Source organism: Heliconius melpomene, chromosome 3 (genome assembly GCF_056956725.1).
Source record: "Heliconius melpomene rosina isolate 202511_hmr_F chromosome 3, ASM5695672v1, whole genome shotgun sequence".
Taxonomy (NCBI): Eukaryota; Metazoa; Arthropoda; class Insecta; order Lepidoptera; family Nymphalidae; genus Heliconius; species Heliconius melpomene.
The window spans coordinates 1,903,983-1,930,844 of NC_140391.1; the positions used below are offsets into that span (position 1 = coordinate 1,903,983).

A 26,862-nucleotide genomic window follows, 5' to 3' on the forward strand; every position below is an offset into this window, starting at 1 on the left:
ATGAAATTGTATGGGGTACAAACGTATGACGATTCCCACTCCATTCCACTCGACTCCCACTAGAGGAAATTAAATATTTATTTTTTTCGTTTCTTCTCTCTGGTGTGGAGACAAAATGCGATATTGAGTTCCGCCACTCAATGGAGAATGTCTCTAAAATTCAGCGCATAGTGGGGAGCAGAGTGTTTTAACACTAGGCTCCCTATACCTACTCTGTTACATGTGGAAAAACAGCGTGATGCTAAAAAATGTTTAGGTATCTATATATATATATATAAAATCGAAAGGTCACTCACTCATCACGAAATTTCAGAAACTACATGTGCTAGGAATCTGAAATTTTGCATATGAGCTATTTACAGGATGTAGGTGCTCACTAAGACGAGAATTTGCAATATTCGACCTCTAAGGAGTTGTTTTTGGGGTCGAAAGTTTGTATGAAACTTCGTTACTACAAATGCTTGTAGTCTCAAATTTTGCATAGACGTCACTAAGACGTAGTCATGGAGACAGAAATTAATAATAACATAGTTCACGCGGGTGCAACCGCGAGCGGGTCGCTAGTATATGATATAAAATACATACATGTACAAAATATTATATTCCATTCATATCTACAACAATAACCACACTCATTTAAAAATAGATTTTATTATAACAGTACATTCTATCATTAACAAGTTAGAATCCCTATCACGTAGGAAGAGTATTCAGAAAGTTTAACAGAGTTTATGATTTCCAAGCAAATTGCAATGGAAAAAAAATAAAAGATATAATATGATGCACGCTTCAGAAGTTCTCTAACAACTATGTACAATTGTATCTATTTATTCATATATTTTTCAATATAAAAACTATATTTTATATAGGTACATGTTTTGATCATTTTTGAAATAGATATAAATTGAATTGTAAGAGACTGCCTTGTCACTTTTTGCCTTGCCACTTTTAAATGTTAAAATCTAGTTTAATTATTATATAGACACAAGTGAAGTGGAGAGAACACAAAGACAAAGCCTAATTAAAAGTTTATTATGCCTTTATGTATAGAAAACCTACAAATAATTTCTGTCTATTTATTTTATTTCCAAGTTATTATTTGTCCAATTCCTATTAAATTATAAGCACCAACTTTAGCGTCATTTGTAATATCTAATGCGAATCCACGTATTTATTTACAAAAAATATAGGTTGCACTCTTCTAAAGAAAGAAGAAAGCTACACACACACAATGCAAACACACAAAATACCTACCTGTTAGTTTCTATAAGAAATTTAAGAAGAATTTACAAACATTTTAGCATAGATTAGCTATTTTAGTGATTTTCTATAATAAAACACTCACCGCTTGTGACTTGGAGGGTAGTGGCGAGGAGACATAGTAGCGACAGCGACAGGTATCCGAGCGAGTTGAGCCAATGTGCCGCGGCCATACTGTATCCTGGGAACAGAGAAGTTACTTTTGGTCACTATCTTTTATGAAGTCGTCAATTTGTATATCTGCAAGCGCGTAAATGTAATCGCGTCAAAATGTGGATGCACTCAGGGCAATTAATTCACTTCCATTCAGGGGTTCAGTTCCACCACTCAACACGCCTTACTTCGAAATTTCGGTAGAAAGTGGAGAACAAAGTGTCTTAACAGTAGGTTCTCTTTGCCTACCCTTCTATGTACGGGACACAGTTCAACGCTGAATAAATTAAATATAAGTTCCTTACATTTAAATTAAATTGTATGATTTATTAACTTACAGCGACATCTGTGGAGTCTCAACAAAAGGTAATACGCAGCAATATAGCTATCAAGTAATACGTACCGTAAAACATAGATGGCGCTGCTAATATATATAAAATTAAAATATTTGTCCTTATGTAAGCTTAAATCAATAAATATAAGGTTTTCGGTTATTAATATACGTAAATAATTGTTTTTATCAATATTTATACCATTCATTAATTTAAAAGAAGTTATGATAACTTCACTTTATTCAGATATTTGCGCCATCTGTTGGCTACTGATTAAGATGTGTCAGCGCCATCTATGAAAAGAAAAAATGTGTTTATCTACATAAACAATCTCAAATCTACTAATACAATTGTAAATTTGTAACTGATTACTGTTTGTACGAGTTGTTTGTGTTCGTATATGGAAGATATTTGAGAAAATATAAGAATTGAATAGATTTATTTCAAAATGTAGGAAAATGTGTTTTTTTTTATTTATCATCACATTACTAATTGAATACAACAGTTAATTTATAATAAAATATCGCTGTATGCCGCATACAATAGAGTAGGGACGCAGAAGATAGCGTTAAGACTCTACGTTCCCCATTTTCCGCCGAATTCTGGAATTATTGCGTGTATAGCGGCGGACATCATCGCCGCGGTTTGCCTCGACACCAGGGCAATATGAAAATATTAAATATTTAATCTCCTCGAGTGAGAATCAAACCCACAACCTGTCGCGCTTATAATCATTAATAAAAAATAATACAGATAATTTCGTCATGATTTTCTTAATATATTTTTAATCAATACCTACATATAAATAAAAATGTTATTTATATGTAGGTATTTTTCAAGGGCATAAAATTATTTATGCAATGTTTAAACACAAACAATCAATTTTAATCTCTCTGTGTCTGTCTGTTTTTTTGCTTGTTCGGGCTAATCTCCGAAACAACTAGACCGAATTTTTACGCGTACCTACCATCTGTCTATTAAATTTAGTTAATTCTGTTAAATATTGTTCTATATGTATGTGTAATAATTGTTGCAAGAAAAATGGAATCAAATCTCAAAAGACTTACTTTTAATAAATAGTAATTTAATTACGATTTATTACGACGATTATTACGATTTATTTATTAAACAGTATAGATAACCAATTTTACCTAACTACCCTTAAATAATATTAAAATAGTATTCTTATGGATTAAGCGGGCGAAGCCGCACAGGGGTCGCTAATAAACATTGGATTTCCTTTATATATTTGCGATTCATCTTCGGAAAAACGAAAACAAACGATACAAAACAAAATTATTGTTATTAGTTAAAAATTCAAATTATTACTTTTAACTTTACAAAAATTTGTTCAAAGTAGTTGTATAAAGTAATTTAAACGTAAGTAAGGAAAAATGTGAGTGAAAAATCCAGTAGTGTTTTAAGTGAACCTGATAAGTGTCCTTAGAGTGTGGCGGAATGACCTCTTGAACCCTCCGCATGTACGCTTAAAAGCTTTTTATATAGGACTTTATACTAATAATGCTATTTACCTATCTTTTTGTTCATATTGTGCACAACTACAAGTAAAATATATATTTTTTCTTTTTTTTAACTTCACTATGTATCCCGCACATAGTAGGGTAAGCAGAGGGAACCTAGGAACCTCGTGTTTCCCACTTCCGCCGAATCGTGGGAACATTGCTGAGTAGCAGAACCCAACGCTTTTGCATTGTCACGAAAGCGAAGAAAATGAAAATATCGACTAATTCATATCCTAAAATACGAACAGAAAACCGTCTTGCTTACAGCCGCACCTTTTATGTCTTTACACTCTAGTAAAAATTACTAAAATAAAATTAATTTTACCAAAAAAATTACAAGTTTCGCTCAACAAAAGTCGTATGCACTCACCATATCGTCAGCATGTGTGATTGCGCCGCGGCCTTGTGCTGCCAACAAATCACCTGCAACAAAATGTTCACGTGAAAATGTTTCTATTTGTAAAAATATTTTATAGTAACTGGGGAAACAAAAATATGTATATACTAGCGGCCCGCTCGCGGCTTCGCCTGCGTGAACTACGTTATTATTAATTTCTGTCTCCATGAGTACCTACGTCCTATAAGTGATGTCCACGCAAAATTTGAGACTCCTAGCATTTGTAGTAACGAAGTTTCATACAAACTTTCAACCCCAAAAACAACCCCTTAGAAGTCGAATACTGCAAATTCCCGTCTTAGCGAGCACCTACGTCCTATAAGTAACTCCTATGCAAAATTTCAGATTCCTAGAACTTGTAATTTCTGAGATTTCGTGATGAGTGAGTGACCTTTCGATTTTATATATATAGATTACACTGATATTGATAAGCAAGGCTGTTTGGTTGAACCCACCAATCTGAGGAACTAGTGGTCCGAATTGAAAAAATATTTTCGTGTTTGATAGTCCATGTATAGGAATACTATAACCTATGTTACATCGCGTTAAACGTAAGTAGAATATAATCCTTCCTGCGGATCCATCTTTAGAAACAAATAGAGTACGACACTGTATACGGTACACTCAGTGTTTACATCGAATGTCCTTGTAGGAACACTAGTGTCTGTAATTGAAAAATTTACTGTGTAAATTGTTAGTGTCGCATTTTCCCCTATGTTGTGTTCAAATATCTAGTGTATTTGAAAAATATCGAATCGTTTTGACATTTTCAATACAATAAATGTAGTACATTATCATCATTGAACGTGTGAGTTCAAATGAAGATTCTTAAGATCAATCATTCAGTAGAGGAATTTTGTGAAAATGTTTAAAGTTCATTTTGTACTATTTAATATTTAATTTTATTATTAATTATACCTCTGAATAAAAATATAGCCTATAACCTATATAAAATGTATTCTCCATTCATAGTTTAAAATAGTAACTAAGACGGTCCTAGCCTGGTTTACTTTTGATCGATATTTATAGCACTGTTCTCGTTGCATTCTAAATAAGTACGTCTAATATTAGATTACTACTTTTGTTTTTTTACCTTACCCTTAAATAATTTAAAAATATGAATTCATTTAAATATGAAATTCTTTCTATGCACTTTTAATGCGATTTATACGATACTAGTGGACCCGGACGCGGCTACGCCTGCTTAAACTATAAGAATATTTATTAAATATATTATTTTCAGTTTTCAATAGAATTAGTAAGAAAATATAAGCTTAAATAATTAAAAAGAATAATAAGTAGAGGCATATTATTAGAAAAAATATCTGAAAAATTGAAACGAACCAACATAACATGTAAAAGTAATTAAAGGATATTCTTAATATTAGAAAAAGTACCTACAACCCCTACCTAAAAACTACCTAAAAGGATATTTTTTGCCAGCAATATCAAATAAAATAAGAAGAGAATCAAAGTGTATTTTAAATGAATTATAAATAACAAATAAAGTTTAAAAATGTATGAAAATTTATAAAACCGTCAACGTCATCTGCCCGTTCGCGTCGGTCATACTGTGCCGCCTGAAGGCTAGGTCATTTCGAATCTGTGACATCTCCTTAATTATTTATTAGAATGTTATACAGTGAACTATAATTTATATCTAGATAAAATGCTAAAAGTGACTATTATATTTATGTTCATAAGGATGAATATCAAGATGTCGCGGTAACGGTTGCGTAGCGACGCGACGGTTGTTATTAACATGGCAGATTAAATTGCATGTCAAATTAGAAAGTACTTTAAAATATATTAGTTTATATGTATAATGTCATGTTATATAGCCTATAGCACTTCTGAAGACTGCAGCTTTCATACAAAACAAAAACATAGTAAATCGGACCAGTAGATCCAGAGATCTTAGCGTTCAAACAAACAAACAAACAAACAAACTCTTCCGCTTTATTATATTAGTATAGATTTTTATATGTTTTCATATGCCTCTGGAAAGAGCTCATTGGTGAAGTCGACTAAGATATAAGGCATATTTAAAAGATTGAAAGAAGAAAATGTCATAAAATTAAGCTTGAAATAGAGAACAGAGTATGTAATCTTTAGAAAAATTAAAATAAATTAGATACTTTTATTATTTTCTTCTTAAAAACAATTTTATTCTTTGATCAAATTTTATACACATATGCTCCCATTTCTACAATACAATTGTATGATGAAATTAACTTAACACTATAAGTTAAGAACTTTGCAAAATAAAAAGAAAAACAAACACAAAAATAAAATCGTCTTAATTAGACCAAACGTCTACAGTATTAGTGAGTTCATTGCACCAAAGTGTGATTGACGTAGCGTCGTAGCTTTGTGCTACGCCGCTACGAATGTAGCATTAGTAGTTTTTAGTAAAACAATAATATGTAATTTAGGTATATTATTTAGAAACTAAGTCTGTATAATTTAAATATATAAGAAATTATATAGTTATAAATGACTAAAAATTATTTAATAGGTACTTGAAATATTGTAACTTTTAATTTTACATAAGCGAAACTTTATATATCGCTTGATGATTTGGCCCCACATAGTAGATTCAGCAGAGAGAATCTAGTGTTAAGACACTCCATTCTTACATTCGTACAAAATTACCAAGATTAAGAAGTCATTGACACCTAATTTTCCTAGTTTACAACATGTTCAAAAGAGAAAAATAGTAAGAGTAATAGAGCACGACTTCTTTTAGGTGTCAAGTTAAACATCATTCTCCATAATGTTCTTAGAAGCTATAGACTCAAAAGCTCTCTAGGCTTCTGCCTTTGAAACTAATTTTGTAACACCTGGTGCATTTATTTTGCTTTTAAAATTAAAACTTTTAAATATTTTCTGCTTAGAAACAAAAGTACAATTATTATGTAAAATTAGTTAACTTCATTTATTTTATGCTCAAAAGATTAACATGTTATGATTGGACTAAGATAATAAAAATCTTAATAATATTACAAATGTGAAAGTTTGTGAGGGTGGATGCTTGTTCCTCTCTCACGCAACGATTACTAAACTTTACAATAACAAAACTTACATTAGAATAAGAATAACACAAAGGCTACAATATATATAAATATTTTATATATTTTGGCTATAATATAACAAAGTTTAGACGGGCGTAGCTACGTTTAGGTCGATAGTTAACAATATGAATATGAGCAATTATTTTTCTGTAATATTAATCACTTACGGGTCATAATCAGAAAAGTGGACATTTTCGAATTCGTAACGTAACTGATAAGTAACAACACTGATAATGTTTGTTACGAAACTGATGTCATAAGGCATTATACACAACAAAATAAGGATATTATATGAATAAAATATTGTTTTTTTTTATTTAATGAGACACAGATTACAATTTTAAAGATTCAATCGTTGAATTAACAGATTATAAATGTAGGAAGAAAACATAACAAACTGACAATATGAACAATATAATAATGCTAGTTAGTAACGTAATAAACTTCTATTTCTAGTTAGAGATCACAAAGTTAATGATAAAATTAAATCCACTTTAAAATATATCAAAATTTGAGTCGTTATCACTGGAATTAAGTTCAATTCTTTGTAAGTGTTTATTCCGCGTATCTTCATATTTAATAGGATTGGTCTTTTTAAGACGTTCTCTATATCTTTTATGTATTTCAGCACTTGACATAGGAGCCATGACGCTTACTGAAAATACAAAAATATTTATCAAAAAATAATAATCACAAAATCACAACTAATTTCAGGCAGAATAAAAAAATATTTGTAACTAAATCGGTTCAGCTGTTTCTGAGATTAGCGTGCACAAACACAGACAAACAAGCAAACAAGCAAAAAACTTAAAAATCATTATTTTTAGTTACTTTACTTTATGAAAAGTCACTAATAGTTTTTTTCATATGCCAGCATTTTTTTTTTCTTATACACATATCTTACATATACAAGCACCGGTTCGATACAATTTTATTAAAAACATATATAAGAAAACATTGGTACCGTAATTGTGAACTAGGCTTCATATTTTGTCAATTTCGTTACGTAACGAAATATAACGAAATTGAGAATGAAATCTGAGAAATTCTAACCCTTTTAAATATTTGCTCATAAGCCACGTGTTGCATCTGCAAGCACTGAAGTTCTTTTTTGAGATTTTGTAAAAAGAAGCAAATAACATAAACAAGAAAACGAAATTATAGAATACTTACCAAAATAAAAGCCGTTTATAACCCTGAGATGTAATTTCACGCATTCCCTCTAAAACATTTGAACCCCTCAACTGCTGCGAGAACACTACTGGTTGTAGCTACGACAGCATTGACTTTTAGAATTATGGTGCCACAACAAAAAACAATATTAACCATCTAAAATAATTGCGTTCATAATTTAATTGTACGTTACTAGCCCTGAGTAGCAAAAAGACAATATTTTGGGACAAATTTACTTAACTAATATATATTGCTTATTAAATAATGTATCAATAAAAGTAGTTCTATTTAATATTATGCATAAAGTAAAGTAATATAAACATATCTGAAATCAAATAAAACCATAAACATTCGTAACAAATCAATTCTTAAAAAGTAAAGTGGTGAATGGGACACGAAAAATTGTATGGAAGCATTTTGAAAGGTTTTTTGCAACTAACAACAAATACTATTATTTGCCATAATACATTTAAAATATTACAAAAATCTTTAAGTTAATAAATAAATTTATCGTAAATGGCAAAATATTTAAATTATCTTTAAAATTGTATTTTTAAAACGCATTCAAAGTAGCGGGACAAGAAAAGACACAAAAAGGACACTTTTTCTGATTATGACCCTTACACGTCTCATTTACACATTGAATTGTGATATAATATGGTGAATGGAGCGTCTTACCACTTGGTTCCCAGGTTCCCTCTGCCTACCCTGCTATGTGCGACATAAGCGTGAAGCTAAAGAAACATGTAGATATGAATAAACATACGTTCAGTACTTTGAAAAAGAATAGAGTCAACACAAGAAAGAAATCGAGTTGCTTCGTTAAGTCAGTTGACGATGCAAATTAACCAGTTCATTGCACCGCGACAAAATGTATGTATGTTAGCATTACCTGTGCGAGTTTATATTTCTTTTTTTTTTGCTTCACGCTGTAACATTTCGTGTTGAGTTGCGTAACTTAACGTCGCGCTTTGCCTCGACACCAGATCGAGAGGAAATGTAAATTTTAATAAATATTTCATTTCCTGGAATGGGGAGCGAACCCACAACTCAACACACTCCTCGAGAATATGGCAGAAAGTGGGGAACGGCAGTGTCGTGGTTTGAACTGAATGTCTTAAGCCTTAACACAACTTAACACTAGGTTTTAGTTGCCTACCATGCTATGCGCGGGATAAAGCGTGAATCTGATAGAAAAATAATAACAGTAATATCAACATAAATGTAAGTACATTTATTACAATAAGCTTGATATTTACATATACATAATATATAGCGGAGTAACATTTATTTAATGGTTCCCGTTGTCATCTAGACAATGCGTCGTGTTACAATAAACAGACGTGATAATTATAAGTAGAACATTACATTCATTAAAATATTTTTTTATAATGTTCTAATGAAAATTACCAAGAGTTAGAAATTTGAAAGACTAAAATAATAGGATTGTTGTTAATTTATTGTTAATTTATTACATATTGTAAGTAGGTATTACGCTTAATATCACCTTCCGCAGAATTCTGGAGGTGTTGCGTGTTGAGTGGCGGAACTCAACGCCGCAGGGCAAAGAAATGGACATATAAGTTTAAATAAATATTTCATTTCCCCGAGTTGGGATCGAACCCACAACCAGTCGATTGCCACTTTGGGCCCTTTCGCCACGACTGGCCCCTAATTAATTAATTGTTAATAATAATAATTTAATACTAACTTTTAATTTATTTAATTATAAAAGAACGAAAAAATCATCTAATTTTTATTAAAAAAAACTGATGGTTGTGTAACCATCACATATTCATTTTTAATATGCCTGCAGAAGCGTAAGGTAATTAACCAGACAATAGGCGTGCCTATTGAGAATAATTAATATGGTCTGGCTGTAGCATACTATTATTATGGTCTTGCATTGGTCTGGCCTTTGAGATTTGCTATAAATGCCTTTTTATTCGCTTTAGCCATTTTACTCATTATGCTGCTTTCCTTTAGTATTAATGACGCTCATAATTTTCTAGAGTTCGTTGTGACTGTAAACTCCACGATTGTAGGTTCGATTCCCACTCGGAGGAATGAATTTAATATTATCTTTAAAACTAAACTCTTCTGCTTTATTATATTTGTATTGATTAGCCTTATATTTTATTCTTAACTAAGGTTAGTTTTGAAGTAAATAAAAACAAATGTCATTTAAAAATTAAATGCATAGACTAAAAATCCAGCCTAGTCATCATTTGGATACAGATTAAAAATAAGTTGCGTATTAATGTAGGATCTAGAGTTCGTTTCGAGTTTTATATATAATACGAGTAATTTAAATAGTCAGTCCGCAGTACTATATTATTTATAATGCGAGGAAGTCGCGGAGATTGCAAGCTATTCAAAACTGCATTAATGGATATTGTACGTGATACAGACAAAAGGTCCTTTCAAACAGTGGATCGAGAATTTTCTTTTGTGAAAGAAAATTACTATAAAAAGATTTTAGAATAACAACTTGAGTTTAATATTTTATTGTTTAGTTTATTTTTTATTTATAAATTAATATCTACATAAAAATAACTTATGAAGGCCAACCGATACTGTTTAATCAGTGTCAAGTGGATCAGTTACACACGCTTGTAGGTTAGAATCCTATATATTTGTAAATATATACATAGGTATAGATAATATATAGGATATCTATAGAGATATCCTATATATTTAAAATACCTACAGATATTCTCAGTTAGAATAAATAGTTTAATAGATATTAGACAATGTAACTTAGTGATCTTTGAAGTGGGAAAATGTTATAGAACGTATATTATTTAGTTTTATTCAACACGCAATGCCTTCAGAAATCAGCTGAAAGTGGGGAACGGACTATCAACCCCGCTGTGTGCGGGATACAGGGTGAAGCTGATTTATTTTATTATTTAATTTTGACTTATTTATTTATGTTTTTTTATATAATTTATTTATTAATTAAATATATACCTTTATATTTATAAATCATGCTTCATGATGCAAAACGTAAAGGTGGACCGCCACACCACACACGAGTGGCGCGAGGCCGCTCTTACACATAAAATAAAAAAATAAACCATACGTATTAAGTTGAACGAGCGGGGGAATGCAAGGATCCAGGAATGTAGGTAATGAAAATTTAAATGGCAGACAAGGCCCTTAATTAAATACCCTGATGAAGTTTGAATAACTTATCATCGTTACGTATCTGGAATTGTCCAATTATCTATGTTTGAGGATAAAATTATATATTATATATTTTTACCAAAAAGTTTATATTGAATATTTTGCTAATATTTGCATATTATTGTAACGGACGGACGTACCGACGGATCTGGGCTCGATTCCCACTTGTGGAAATGTATTATTATGTATTAATGTTAGTTCCACCATTCGAAATTTAACAAAAGCTATCTGTGACAGGAAACAGCACGTTCACACTTTCCTTCCTGATAAATTCGGTTCACAAAATTGTTTTATTACAACATTTTTCACAGCTTCCGTTCTTTATTTAGATCTTTTTTACCCTTTCAGGTCGAATGTATACAAATCCAATGGTATAAGATATAATCGTGACTGAAATTTTCATGGGTTAGATTCATATGCGAAGCAGTAATCGGACAAAGCTTTGGGAGCTTTGGAAGCTTTGGAAGAAAGATTATTTATATGTTTCTGCGGCGGCGTACGCTCTTTCTTAAGGATTTGTGACCAGTTATAACTTACAGCAATTTATAGCAAAAGGTAATATAATAATATTAGAGCAAAATATAGATGGATATATCGCAAGATAAAAAATATATTAATATTACGATATTGTTGTTTGATTTCATTTATTTTATTTAATCTTAGCAATATTATTTTTTTTCATAGCAAGCGATGGCCCTATAGCCTATATATAGTTAATTTCAAAGTCGCATAAGTCGCAAAAACCAAGAAGTGCAAATACAATTTATTTCTGACGAATAAAAGAACTATATACATATATGCGTCTACCAAATTTTACAACCTTAGGTTGAAAGTAGTTGGACCAAACGATTATTATAATAAATAATAGGGCATTAAAGTGAACAAGACCGAATAATGCCACATAATCTATGTAGCTAGTGTGAAAATTCCCGATGTTATTGGATAGCTTCGATTTAATAGTGAATTCCATCCCCATTCCGAATGAAATGGGATTCCAATGAAGTACATATTAGATGTTTTTTTTTGTAAACATTTGAATAGTGTGCTGCAAAATATTGATTTGATTTGTATACGTTCTATTTACTTTGTCCTTTCTTCCGTTATTTAAGTAGTTCTTGATTATTTTAGAATTACGTTATTACGTTAAGGTCAATATATAAGTGTATGAATGTATTAAAAGTTGGTAGGAAGTGGAAAACAATGTGCCTTAACTAGATTTACTCTGCCTTCATAGCTAAATGGAAAAAAAATAAAGCTGTTTTTTTGTTTATTAGTGAACTGCGAAATAGCAGGTTCAAATTTGCCGTTTTATTATCTTGATAAATAGGCTTATAAATCCTAATTAACTAAATCACAACTAATGGTAAAAATAATTAAATCAGCTTCACACTGTAGGCAGAGAGAATCTGATGATAAGACATTCCGGTAATCCCCACTTTCCACCGAGTTTTTCGAGGGATTGCGTGTTAAGTGGCAGGACTCAACGGGCTTTTGCCTCGACACCACAGCGAGAAAAAACAAAATCTCAAAATCTCATCTCAAACAAGACATTGGTATAGTATGATTGTTAAATTAAATATAAAGGTAGAATGAAGGCCATAATTGCAAACAAAAATACTAACATATAACAATCACATAATAAGACATATTTTAGTACCTAATTTATATAATTCTTTAATAAACCTCCCCCGTTACTGCAGACGAAACTAGCGGAATTATAACAGACATATAGAAAGAACAGACTCTGGCAATTCAACAGGAATTGGAACAGGAATCACAGAATTTTCAATTCCTTATATTAAATTGTATGCAAAAAAATCGAGGGCAGCGATTAGTATAAACATACACGTTAAATTTCACCACTAACGACCTCCGATTCAAATGCTTTTGGCTACGAAAATATATTCATTTAAAAATACTTACGTTTTTGATTTTGACGTAAACATTTGAACAAGCTCCAATTGCATATGTAAAGTTTACTTAACTTCATGAAAATTATTAATTTTAAATTTCGGTAAGTGGATTAAATATATTTATACCACTTTTTGTATAGGCCAAAACTCGGGTAACTGCATGGAAACGTAGGTCTATTGTATAAGATTTATTTGTAGACTTAACTAATAATTATAAACATGACTAATAACAGTAAGTGGGGATCGGAGTGTCTTATCACTAGGTTCTCTCTGGTTACACTTGGATAAAGCGTGAAGCTGATTTGATTTTAACTAATAATTTCTGGGAGAGGGAACCTAGTGAAAACATTCCCTTCCCATTAAGACAACTTCGTTCTCTACTTTCCGCCGTATTATGAATGCACTGCCTATTGAGTGACTGAACTCACACTCACTCACTTTTGTGGACTTGGAAAACGCATTTTACAGAGTTGTGAGAACGAAATTATGGGAGATACTACCCTGGTATTATGTGAGATAGGACCCTTGCTGCAAGCTGTAAAGTCTCTTTACAGAGATCACTCAGCCTGCGTGGCAGGAGCTGGCATGTCACCTTGGTTTGACATCCAATCGGATATTAAACAAGGATGCGCCATTTCAGTTTATATTTGAATAGTTGTCTCTAAGGGTGACACAAAGTGAATTGCCTGATGTATGCAGATGATCCAGGGCTCATTGCGTCATCAGAATGAGAGTTGCAGGCATTAGTCAACACTCTCAGAGAAGAGTGTGAAAATAATGGTTTAAGCCTGAATGCGAATAAGATAAAGGTTCTTGTATATGAAATAAGGACGTTATGCAAGATCATTGTAGTGGTACGATATTAGAACAAGCAAATTAAGTGGTATATTAGGAAAGTATGTTTAGTAGAGATGGAAGATACGAAATGGATGCGGAATGGATTCTGCATTTTCTTCTCAAATGAAAACATCCAATGGGAAGAAGTATCCTGAGAGGTAGAAAAAGAATAAATATTGTAATTAAACTAATCTGTAGATTAGTAACTAATATTTTATGAGATTGATCATAAAACCCAAATATAAAATGTCAAAATAAAGAAAAACATTACGTTTATTGTACACATTGGGTTATCGTATTAGACCAATGTTATTAATGAAGATTGAATTAAGTGTGGATGAAGTGGATAGAGTGCAAGTAAATCGCATGGCCTATAGTACAACGTAACTAATGCCTATTAAATATATAGAACTTAGTCACTCAAAACATTTTCGTTATACCTTCAGTACTAAGTATATAATTCAGTGTTTATCTATTATTAAAATATAAATAAATAATTACCTAATAAACTTTATTATTCTATTATTGATGATTCCCAAACTGAACAACTGGACAACATTTTAAAATATATCTAAAACACATATTCATATATATAAAGTCTAGATCTAAAAGCATAAAATTAGGTTAACGTAATAACCTGTCATGGAAGAATGAAAAGAGAGTACGTATGGAGATTAAAAGCGAAGTAGAGCGCTTCGTTAAAAGTTAAATTTAGATCCAACGGCTTAGGTAATGGCGAGGCGAGGTGATAATACTCTCAGGACAAATTGGAAAATAATATTAGAGACGTTCAGTATCTCGACTCCTGCATTCCACGATACCACGACAGCATACGTATATCTAACCATGCGGGAAGAAAATCAATAAGCACTTTGAGATGACTCGACTTCTGTTTAACAGTTTATATAATGACAGGGTTTGTTGACAGTGGACGGTTTCTTATCAGCTCGATACGCCTCCGCCCGACACCACGCCCTCGCAGCTTCCGGACCAATGGACCACAGTTACCATACGCACGAAACAGCCAAATAATAAGTGATGATTAAATCATATGGTAACAGACTTACCCGCGGTAACGGGGTCCCTGTTTGGGCGCCATTTATCACGTGATGAAGTCGCGTTAATAGGAACGAAATACCTCGTACGCGGCAAAGGCCGGCGCGCGACTGACGTGCGACGAGAAGCGCTTGCGTGTGGAGAGTGGAGACTAGCGCACGCGCGCAACTCTCCTTGATTTGTTTTGCTCTCGAACTTTATCGGTGCAAGAAAATGAGATTAGGTGCCCCGCGCCGCCGGTGTATATGCGACACGCTGCGGGGCATTCCAATGTGGAAAATTCATGGGATATTTATTAGGGTGAGCTTAGACATGTTTGTTGTGGTATGTAGGTTACAAGATTTAGGTAGGTTAGGTATCCTTTTAGTGCGATTATGCTAGATGCTTGAGGTAATTTTCTTTATCAAATTAGGTAGATATATATTTGTGAAGTAAATTAATTTAAAAAAATGCAACTTTTGAGTAAAATATCTATTTAGTTATATAAAAATAAAAATATTCAAGTGTAAATTTGTTTGGCTAAATGTTTTTGAAATCTTGGCACTTTGTTATATTATTTTATGATCGTGCGCTATGAACAGATAGCGAGCATGGTTTGAAGGTTGATATCTGAAACTTGACTGGAATATTAAGTGGAATGTTATGCTTTAGCGCTCATTTTTCAGCATTTATTTATTTTTTACTTGAGATACTTACTTGAGAAACAATATTTTTTATTTGCTAACATAAAAATACTACGTACAATATGAAAAGCACATATATTGTGTAAATTTTGTGATAAATTATTTTTTTTAGCTTCACTTTGTATCCCGCACACAGCAAGGTTTGGCATAAACGTGCGAAGTAAACGCGACTATTGTGGGTTTGATTCCAACTCGGGGAATGATATTTTAATATTTTAATTTCCTCTTTCATTCTTGTTACAAGACAAAGCGCGACGTTGAGTTCCCTCCGCTTAATAAGCAACATCTCGAGAATTCAGCAGAAAGTGGATAATGGAAGTTTCTTAACACTAAGTATGTAAGTAGTAGTAGTATTACCTGTATGGTAATAAAATACATTTAAAATTTTTATCAAACTAATGTCACTTCTATATTATTTGTTTAGTATTTTTTTTAACTTTATACTTCTACAAAAAAAATATCGGATCCACGTTCTTATATTTTTGTAACTGGCAATGCATATCTGACACAAAATGTCAAAAAGTTTCTATCAATATATAGTGGCAACATTGTCTTTCTTCCAGAATTAAAAAAGTGTGACGAGCGTTTGTTTTATCAATTTCTAAAAACCAAATTAATTAAAAAATGTCGACGCTTGCTGCACCCTTAACTGTTGCTGGAACCAGATATTCTGGAGCCCCAGTTAGAAGTCAGAACGGTAAGTAGATTTCATTACCTTTAAAAGGTGTACCCCGGTAGATCACATGCGATGCTTATGGTTTTAAATTTCTAAAATTTTGTGTGAAAAACAAATAAATATTGACCTAATCTACTATAAAACTTTTTATATCAACGAAAATTACTGTATTAACGCTTATTCTTTTAATATTATTTGGTAGTCTCATATTCAGAGGAAATAACCTCTTTGTCTTAGTCATTCAGGCGTTCAGTTTTGCATTTTATTCTGTTTTTTCCTAAATAATAAACATCTACATTTAGCCCTTTAAATATTGTTAACAAAATAAGTGATAAATAAAATCTAATTAGTTTAAAGTTATTGGTTTTAAATATGTATGCGAAAAATATTAAAACATGTTTCTTATATTATTAGTAATGGCAGCTGCAGCCATTGCAAATATTGTCAAAAGTTCTCTGGGTCCAGTGGGTTTAGACAAGATGTTAGTTGATGACATTGGAGATGTCACAGTAACTAATGATGGTGCCACTATTCTCAAGTAAGTGAAAGATGTAATTAGATTTTTTTTAGTTTCACATTTTATCCCTCTATATAACAGGGTTGCCAGCAGAAACCTAGCGTTAGGATAGGTTTCCCCATTTTCAAATTAATTTTCTTGCAGTAGCTTTTTTCTCCTCTACCTTCAGAATTAAAAATATTTTTTATCAAATTCTTAAAACATTTTGTTTAGTGGTGTAGGTAGCTTCTGACTTATGTTAAATTCCCTATTTTATCAAGACAAAATGCAACATTGAATGTCATGTCACGAAATCTAACTGAAAACTGAGGGCAGAGTGTCTTGACACTGGCTCTTGGCCTACTTTGCTAAGTGGGGGTTAAACATGAAGTTAAATAACAAATAAATATATATTTTACGCTCATGATGAATCTCCATTCACACCCAGTCTTGAGAAATTAAGTGTGACTCACTCTTTTGTTAACAGAGCAAGGAATTTAAAAACCACAATAAACTCAATCTGCTTAAGAAAAAAATATATCATTAATGAATATGTTTTAGAATGTTGGAAGTTGAACATCCCGCAGCGAAAGTATTAGTAGAGCTGGCTCAACTACAAGATGAGGAAGTTGGTGATGGCACCACATCTGTTGTCATTATTGCTGCTGAGTTATTGAAGGTATATTTGCAAATTTATTTAACAGTATTAGTTAGTTAATGGCAGAATACCTTCATGCATATAAAGATATTTTCTAACTATAAATAAAATGTATAAAAATTAAATACATTTACAAAACTGAAATATAAAATTATGAAAAATGAAATTTCTATATCTATAACTTGCAAGGTGTAAGCTAAGCCTTGTATCTGCGAGAGTGTACACAGATAATGTAAGTGTAACTAGTGCTTGACAGGCTGCGCATCCCTTGCCTGCTTTAAAACTGTTTTTTGCTACCTGCCTTGTAGGTGGTAGCATGCATTATTAATACAGTCAGCCAAATAGATAATAATAATGAAAATACTAAGTCTAGTATTCAAAAATTGATATATTTTTTATTCATGACTTGACAAATTTCATTTTAATTGTTTGTTTTCTTGACTTTTGGTGGATATTCACATAAATATATAGCTCATCTCGTGGACTGTAATAGTAATAAAGCAGTCGTAGGTGAGTGGGACAGCATCTAACTGTAAATGTGTGATTTTCACTTGATATGCAAGACAAAGCGTGGTGTTTAGTCGGGCCCCGCAACACACAATATCTATACACACAATATCTATACACACAAAATCTATACAGTATTTTTCTTATAAATGATAACATTACTTTTCAGAACGCTGATGAGCTAGTCAAAAATAAAATTCACCCAACCAGTATTATTTCTGGATACCGTCTAGCCTGTAAGGAAGCCGTAAAATATATTCAGGACAACTTGACGGTCTCTGTAGAGTCTTTAGGCAGGCCATCTGTCATCAACGCAGCTAAAACTACTATGTCGTCCAAGTTGATTGGAGCGTATCCTTTTTAAATACCTACACAAGGTTTAATCTTATTATAAGGTTTAAACTAATTATTTTATGTCCAATGTTATAAACAATTGATGTTTGAATATTTGAATTGTACTACGACAGCCTTATTTATAAAACATAAAAGGTCGTAGTGGAACAATGGCACGAGCGAGTTCCTGTAAACGCGACGGTTTTGGATTTGATTTCTTCGCTTTAGTAACAAGATAAAGTCTTGTTACGCGATATTTTATTCGTGAATATTTTATTTTATAAACTTAATAATAAAGAATAATAAATTTTAATAATAATTTTTCTTAACCTCTGAACAGTGATGCAGATTTCTTCTCAGAAATGATTGTAGATGCCGCCCAAGCAGTCAAAATAACAGACGTCAAAGGAAATTCATTGTATCCTATTAAAGCTGTTAATGTTTTAAAAGCCCATGGGAAAAGTGCAAGGGAAAGTGTTCTTGTCAAAGGATACGCGTTAAATTGCACAGTAGCATCTCAAGCTATGCCTAGGAAGATTTTGAATGCTAAGATTGCATGTCTAGATTTTTCATTGCAGAAAACTAAGATGAAGCTTGGTGTTCAGGTATATTATGTCTTAAAAGTTTTTAGTACTAATATTTTTTTAGCTTCAAAGTCCACTAGCCAGTGGTAAGACACTAGGTTTTCTGCTTTCCACAACATTTGGGAAACTGTATAATGAGTAGCGAAATTTTATGGTGCACTTTGTCTACTAGAGGCCAAATATTGCAAATTTTAATTAATTGTTTTAAACTCATCAAACATCAAATATACTTTTATAAGCACTTGAATCGTCAAATGAAAATATAAACAAAAAAAAGCTACCACCGGTTCGGAAGGCAGTTCTGCTGAGAAGAGCCGACAAGAAACTCAACAGTTGCTTTTTTCAAAGACATGAAATTAATTTTATCACTTCTATAATTAATGGATATTTTCATATCATATTTTAATACACTTTATATTGCCATATTTCAATACGACACTAAACACTACTATTAATCGCTGATTCAGGTATTAGTATCCGACCCAGAAAAACTAGAAGCTATCCGAGCCCGTGAACTGGACATAACAAAGGAGCGTCTACAAAAGATACTTTCAACGGGAGTAAATGTGATTTTATGTTCCGGAGGTATAGATGACTTGTGCCTCAAATACTTTGTGGAAGCCGGCGCTATGGGTGTAAGGAGATGTAAGAAGGCAGATTTGAAGAGAATAGCGAAGGCCACTGGTGCTACGTTCTTGACGTCTCTTACTAATATGGACGGTATGTGAATATTTGTTTTTGCAATTATTTAGTTTAAAGATTGTCATATATACTTCTATATTTCATATTAATATTATAAATGTGACTAAAAGTTTGTTTGTTATGCTTTCATGCAAAAGTTACTCAACTGATTATCATGAAACTTTGCACACACATATTCTTAGAGTTATTAGAAAAGACATAGAACACTTTTATTAAAAATATATATATATATTTTTTAATTATCATCCTTTGGTTTTTTTTTAAATAAGTTAAGAGCAAAGCAACATTTGAGTTTCTAGTAATATTATAAAGCTGAAAAGTTTGTTTATTGAGCTTAGTAATTATAGGAGGAGTATTTCACTTTACTTTTATCTTTTCTCTATAGGTGAAGAAGTGTTTGAAGCCAGTATGATTGGTGAAGCTGCTGAAGTAGTCCAGGAACAAATATGTGACGATCAGCTCATCTTAATTAAAGGGTAAATTTTTATTTATACATATATTTTATTGTCATTTGGATAGCAGACCTTTTAAAAATGTCTTAATAGAAATATATGACTTATGAGTTGTATGTTTACTGTCAGCAATGCTAAAAAAATAATTGATAGGTTGAAAAAAATAATTGTGCATTTTATATTGTTTTTTTTTTATTTTATTAAAAACTTTATGCTATATTGTTACATTTGAAATATTGAACAACTTCTCTCTCTCTCTCTGTTTGTCTCATCACTAAAAATATTACACGACCCTTCACTACATACCTAGCCTATGCCACAAAATACAAAAAAAAGTAACGCCGGTTTGGATTAGGATCCTAATAGAATATACTGTTTTCGTTTTCTCGCTCTAGAAAGAAGACAAATCGCGACGTTAAGTTCCGCCATTCACTATAATAAAAATATACCTTTTCAGACCATCAGCTCGCACAGCCGCTTCAATCATCCTCCGTGGTCCAACAGACGCGTACTGTGACGAAATGGAACGGTCGGCCCACGACGCTCTCTGCGCGGTACGGAGAGTTTTGGAGTCGGGTAAACTGGTGCCCGGTGGAGGTGCCGTGGAGGCTGCCTTGTCTATCTATTTGGATAACTTTGCTACAACTTTGGTTAGTTTTTGTGAAATCTTGTGTGGACATAGTGGGGTCTATGAGTCGTGGTGGAATTGGGTTTGGGACTTGATATTGTTTATTTGAAAATTTATGAAAATATGGAAAAAATTATAAAATAAATTCTGCGCTATATCTACAGCTAACTTCAAAACGACCGCGAGTCGTCGACAGTACTGTATTTAGAAAAAGTAATTTAAGAAAAGATTTCTTGTTGAGTGGTGGAACCTAATACCGCACTTTGCGTACCAGGGCGGCAAGATGAAAATAATTACAATTAAATTATTAACTTATTAACTAGTGGAGATCAAACTCACGGACATTAAGTTTACAGTCAGATGTTGTTTCACTGTGAAACCATCACTGAGACAAGATAATGTGGGCCTTGAAGTGGAGTGTGGTGGAGTTAATTGAAGGATTATTAATTTATATTTTTAGTGTGTAAAATAAGAACAAAGCTTTAAAAAATATTAAAATATATGTATCTTCAATAGAGCTCACGCGAACAACTGGCAATCGCCGCCTTTGCTCAGTCTCTATTGGTGATACCCAAAACGTTGGCGGTGAACGCCGCGCGCGATGCAACCGACCTCGTAGCTAAACTACGGGCCTACCATAATTCTTCACAAACTAAGGTACGTTTTTTTTTGCTTCATGCTATATCATTCAGTTTATAGCTTATGTAGAGAGATCTAATGTAAAGACACTTTGTTATACATTTTTTTGTACTAATACTTTGCACATTGAGTAACAGAACTCAATGTAACGAAATGAAATGAAGGGAAAATTATTATTATTCATTCTTCATGAGTGGTATCCAACCAACCACCATCACATTTACAGACGCTGTCCAAACTTTGTATCCCGCATATAGTAAAATACACAGGAAACTTTAATAAGTCAACAAACTCATTTAATAATTTATATTTTTATAATAATTTGCTTACAATAATTTATTTGTAATAATAATAAAATAATAAGTAGTAATAGTTAATTTATTATTAATAATTATATATTTTATTTTATGATTGCAGGTTGAACATGCTAACCTCAAATGGGTTGGTCTTGACTTAACCGAAGGTGTTCTAAGAGACAACCTAGCAGCCGGAGTCCTAGAGCCAGCAATATCTAAAATTAAATCACTCAAATTCGCAACAGAAGCCGCGATCACAATTTTACGTATCGACGACATGATTAAATTAGACCCAGAACAAAAAGGAAAGAGCTATGAGGATGCATGCAACGCCGGTGAACTTTAATAGTGTTAAATTGATGTAGTCAGTAATTACTGTAATAAGTTTCTTTTGTCTTAAAGTTTATATTTTTTTTATCACTATATGTATTTCTGTTGACTTAAAATAACAGTGATCTTCGCCTACAAAAATTATTAAAAAAAATTGAAATTGAAGGTTTTAGGTTCTTTTATAAATGTACTATAATAACATCATATAATAATAATATATAATTATTGCATAATTGTTTATGGTAATTTTAAGACAAAAGAACTAGCTTATATTAAACACACCAGTGCTTTGTTATTTAAAGTATACAAAACAAAGAAACGAGAAAAGGAGAATGTAAAACAAGCAAGTATTTTTACTAAATAAATATCCTTATTCTTAAATAATTTATCTATTAATTTCAATAAACCTGTCACAAATGCATAATTATTGCATACTTGTTTTTAAGTAACAATAAAAAAAAATATAATTAAATCCTTAAATTAACTTTTATTATATGATTATATTTTAAATTTTATTTAAACATTTTTAATTACAAAACAAAAAATTCCATATATTACCGTATTCCGTACCATTTTATAAACTGTAATGCTTATTTTTTTTTATTAGCCCTAATCAAAATAGCCAAATAAAATGTTTTATATTTGGTCATACAATGAGCTCATTATTATTATCATCTCTAGTTTCCCTAGATACCTTGCATTACCACAATGTGTGTCTCTTCTGTCTGTCAAATTATTATAGGGTATTTCTAAAAACGTATAATTATTTTAAATGATGATTGTTTTTTTGCTTACAAATGCTAGTTTATGCGCTAGGACATATATATTGTATTAATAAAACTAATTTTTAATATAAATGTGTTTTATTTTAAAATCTTGTTTCTCTTAAATTGTAAAATCGTATTATATCCTGCACATAGCAGGGTAGTTGGGTACGTAGTAGTACAGGAAATTGGGGATCCTACTGTTGAACATTCCGACTTTTCATTTCATTATGAATGGTGGAACTACGACAATGAACGAGTTTACCAGTTCTAATAGGAATAGAACCCACAATCGCCGTCCTACACTCGCACCCTTGTGCCCGTGCGTCACGATTCGGCCGATCCAATCAATTCTAAACGGCATCGTAAACAAGTAATTATAATCATTTTATAATACTTGAATTTATGTAAATAATCTTAACTTCTTATCGTTTATGATTTTGCCTTATGTTTTACCTATTGAATGTTTCAGTTAACTCGTATTTAGGCTACATAATTATATTGAAATAATTAAAAATTTGTCTCGACTTTAAAATTACGTTAATAATTTCTTTCATTAGCATTAATAATATAGTTTTATCTATAATCATAAATCATCATTAAAAAAAAGTTCATAAGTCAGTGTGACAGCTGTGCAGATTGCTGATTGATATTTTGATTTTGTATTATATATTTTTAAATAATAGATATACTTAATGAAGTTAATGAATATATTTAATACTTATAAGTAAAAAGTAGTTAAGGATAATGTTTTATTTAAAGAATCTTGTAACTCGCACTTTGAAATTGAAATACTCCTGTATGCATTTCTCGTCTGCAGCTCTACCAAAGGTCAGCAAATCCTAAATAATTATCTTAAACAAATCTTTTTTTTTTTATGCATTTGTATGTCCCAATAGCTATAGTTATTTTATATTAAATATGTATAAGTCAACTTTTTGTGTACATATATATGTATATAAAGTATTTTTAAAAAATAAGATAAATATGTTTCAGGAAGATAAAATCAAAATAGGAAAATATGTTATAAGTTATGTTAAGGTTGGCAACGGGCCCCACAATATATTTTGCGCGCCTGGCGCTTTGAGTACAAAGTGGACTGATTACAAACTACAACTACAAGGATTTATGCATGACAAGTTTACTATAGTTGCATGGGATCCTCCTGGTAGCGGAAATAGTTACCCTCCTGAAAGAGAATTTATCGAAGGTTTTCTAGAAAAAGATGCAGACATAGCTTATGAATTAATGAAGGTCTGAACTAGTTCACATAAGTATATTTTAGTATTGAAAATTGGTTCAAATTATTAAATTATAACTGCCATTTTGTTAAGGTCCTGGAAATACCAAAATATTCAGTTTTGGGATTCAGTGATGGCGGCAATACAAGTCTTATTTTAGCAGGCAAATATCCAAATGTTGTAGACAAGTTAGTTGTATGGGGAGCAAATTCTTTTATACTCCCTACTGAACTAGAGGCTTACCATAGTCAGTACACTTTTTATTTATATATATTCTATACTTTGCCATAAGCAATTAATATGAAATTTAAAAATAAAATCTTTGTTAAAGTAACAAATGTTATGATATTGACCATATTTTGTAATAATTAATATTCATTTCTCTATTCTATATAAAGTGTAACATTAGGTTCTCTCTATGTCTACTTGTAATTATACAAGATAAGGTGGAACAGTAATAAAAAACAATAACAGAGTTGATTTATATTGGCGGCTATATTGGCATAACAGCTGTACAGTTGTAGGTTCAATTCTCACGAATTAATTACTGACATGTCCTTGCTCTGGTAACAACAACTAGATTCTTTATACCTAACCTACTTTATTATCAACTATATTACAAAGGAAAATATTAATATTTATTTCTCTTTTGTAGGCATAAAAGATATAAATAAATGGTCAAAAAGATTAAGAGAACCTCTGATTGAAATTTATGGTGAAGAAAGATTGGCCAATTATTGGAATAGATGGCTAAAAGCAATGGATCATATATATACAAAAAGAAATGGGAATATTTGTTTAGAATATCTAGAAAACATTAAATGCCCAACATATATTTTGTATGGTGAAAAAGATCCACTTGTCGATAGAGTACATGCATCACATTTACATACAAATATTGATGGATCAAGGTAAATTGTTTGAAGGCATATTTTTATAAATTATTTATCATATAAGGAAAACCATTTTAATTTTTCTTGCTCTGTGGTAGCAATTTATTTAGTATCAAAATTTAAGAGGCAATACCTCAAGGATTTGGTGGAAATTGAGAGATAGAAGTCTTAGGTAGACTATCCTGCTATATACGGGATACAGCATCAAGCTACAAAAAGAAACAAAAAATAATTGCAGGCATATATTAAAAATTATATTTTTATCACCTTTAATCAATCGTAAGCATTGATTTGATTTTTTCCTGATTGCAATCCAATTAGCATTGCTAAATTATGCAAAAAAACACAAATATTTAATTTATTTTATGGTTCATAATTAATTAAGTTCATAAACATTTTATAATAATAAGAAAGTCCTTGTTGGCAAGGACATTTTTCCTTTCAAATTAAATTTGCTTTTGTCTTAATTATGAATATGAGGGTGAGATGGTGCAGTGGCACAAGCATGTATGATATGACATAAATGTGATGGTTGCAGGTACGATTTCCATTCAGGAGAATGAATTATTATTTATTAATATTTTAATTTCTTTGTTCTGGAATGAAACCAAAAAAGTTCAAACTGAGCAATTCGACCCACTTATTAGGGTCCGATTGAGTTGAAATTTGTATTACGACTGTTTGCAATGAACTTACACAAAAGCAATATTCCTATTTTATCCAAAATGGCCGCCGCAACAAAATGGCGGATTACAAATTTCTGCAAAACCGTCCTACTACTATGAGCAGCTAACATCTAGAAAACTTGGCAAAATTTAGAAAAAAGTTTTTCTTAAATGAATATTGTATTTATTTCAGAATACATCTTTACCCAGAAGGAAAACACCACATTCATTTAACCTACGCAGAGGACTTCAACAGAAGAGTACAAGAATTTTTATTAAACTAAAAGTCTAATTAACGAATCATTTATACACTAAAAAATATATTGACATTTACATAAGATTTTTATCTAAATATTTGGTAATTTTCTCATAGTTTAAAGTCCTAATGAATAATGTCTATTACCGTTGTTAAAGTAATTAGAGATAAAATGGACATAGCTTAGGGTTGCCAACCGGCCTGTTTTCCCAGGATATATCTTGCTTTTTGGACTGTTTGTAACCATCAACTTAAGTTTTTGAAAAGTCTTGTTAGAGATTTTTGTTTTAAACCTTCTTTATGCCGGGATACAATGCTAATGTAGAGAGGATTTTTTTTTCGCTTTTAAACACACGGTAGTCAAAAGAGAGAAGTAATTCACTACTGATACTTCCAACCAAATTTTAAACAACATAATAAAATTGTATATTATAAACTCAACCGTAAATGTTGTTTTATTTACTCTGTTTTCTATGCAATATATGTATATTAATTAGATATTTCCTTTATACATATCCTGACCTGGTTTTAAATCGAATGGTCATGGTATTTCTTCCTTAAAATCCTGAAATATAGAGATATTTAGAGATGGCAGCCCTAACATAGCTTGACGTAGATATATTTTTAAAAAATAGTATATTCTTTGAAACAGATAGGTATGTAAAAATATTATATTGACGTTGTTACAACGCAATTGGACCAATGATTAAATGCTTAAATTACGTTTAGATATTAATAAATAAATTTAGCTACAGGAAATCGTGTTACACATGGTTTATTAAAGATTTTTTTATCTTCCCGCACATAAGAGGGTAAGCACAGCGATATATAATCTATCTGGGAACCTAGTGTTAAAACTCGGTTACCACTAAGATTCCATTAAGACTCTATTCTTTACTTACCCTCTGCCGCTTTTGTCTTAATTTAAAAATTATATATTTTAGAAAATATGATACTTTAAGATTTTTTTTTAAATATTACCATTCGTTATACCTGATAAAAAATTTACTCATTATATTTTGTTAACTATAAGTTATATTTTTTTACTCGACGAGCTTTAACTTTATAGTAAAATATGTACGTTTCTTTTTATATTAAAATAATATAATAAAACAATTTTATTTTTATGTTGGTTCCCGAAAATGTTTTTTC

The 26,862-nt window shown here is 31.3% G+C and overlaps 3 protein-coding genes across 6 annotated transcripts in view; 2 read left to right on the forward strand and 1 right to left on the reverse strand.

The window, feature by feature from the left end:
• The window catches only part of LOC146539815 (tolloid-like protein 1), a 78,322-nt gene extending 63,300 nt beyond the window's left edge, over positions 1 to 15,022 (reverse strand). For all 4 annotated transcript variants that reach the window (XM_085207540.1, XM_085207539.1, XM_085207543.1 and 1 more), the window contains exons 1-3: positions 14,919 to 15,022; positions 3,639 to 3,691; positions 1,346 to 1,441 (exon numbers count right to left, since the gene is read on the reverse strand). In XM_085207540.1, the coding sequence (XP_085063666.1) occupies positions 1,346 to 1,433 (88 nt within the window). In that variant the 5' untranslated portion in view covers positions 1,434 to 1,441; positions 3,639 to 3,691; positions 14,919 to 15,022. The remainder of the gene's footprint in view (positions 1 to 1,345; positions 1,442 to 3,638; positions 3,692 to 14,918) is intronic.
• A 1,105-nt stretch (positions 15,023 to 16,127) lies between these two features.
• CCT1 (chaperonin containing TCP1 subunit 1) lies at positions 16,128 to 22,748 on the forward strand. The gene is made up of 10 exons (XM_085207555.1): positions 16,128 to 16,287; positions 16,681 to 16,804; positions 17,324 to 17,441; positions 18,097 to 18,278; positions 18,601 to 18,865; positions 19,312 to 19,564; positions 19,932 to 20,022; positions 20,456 to 20,648; positions 21,143 to 21,283; positions 21,683 to 22,748. The coding sequence occupies exons 1-10, from the start codon at positions 16,215 to 16,217 to the stop codon at positions 21,905 to 21,907; spliced, it is 1,665 nt and encodes a 554-aa protein (XP_085063681.1). The 5' UTR covers positions 16,128 to 16,214; the 3' UTR covers positions 21,908 to 22,748.
• A 517-nt stretch (positions 22,749 to 23,265) lies between these two features.
• LOC146539817 (serine hydrolase BPHL) lies at positions 23,266 to 26,158 on the forward strand. The gene is made up of 5 exons (XM_085207557.1): positions 23,266 to 23,486; positions 23,652 to 23,909; positions 23,990 to 24,143; positions 24,552 to 24,807; positions 25,648 to 26,158. The coding sequence occupies exons 1-5, from the start codon at positions 23,403 to 23,405 to the stop codon at positions 25,736 to 25,738; spliced, it is 843 nt and encodes a 280-aa protein (XP_085063683.1). The 5' UTR covers positions 23,266 to 23,402; the 3' UTR covers positions 25,739 to 26,158.
• Positions 26,159 to 26,862: the final 704 nt, after the last annotated feature.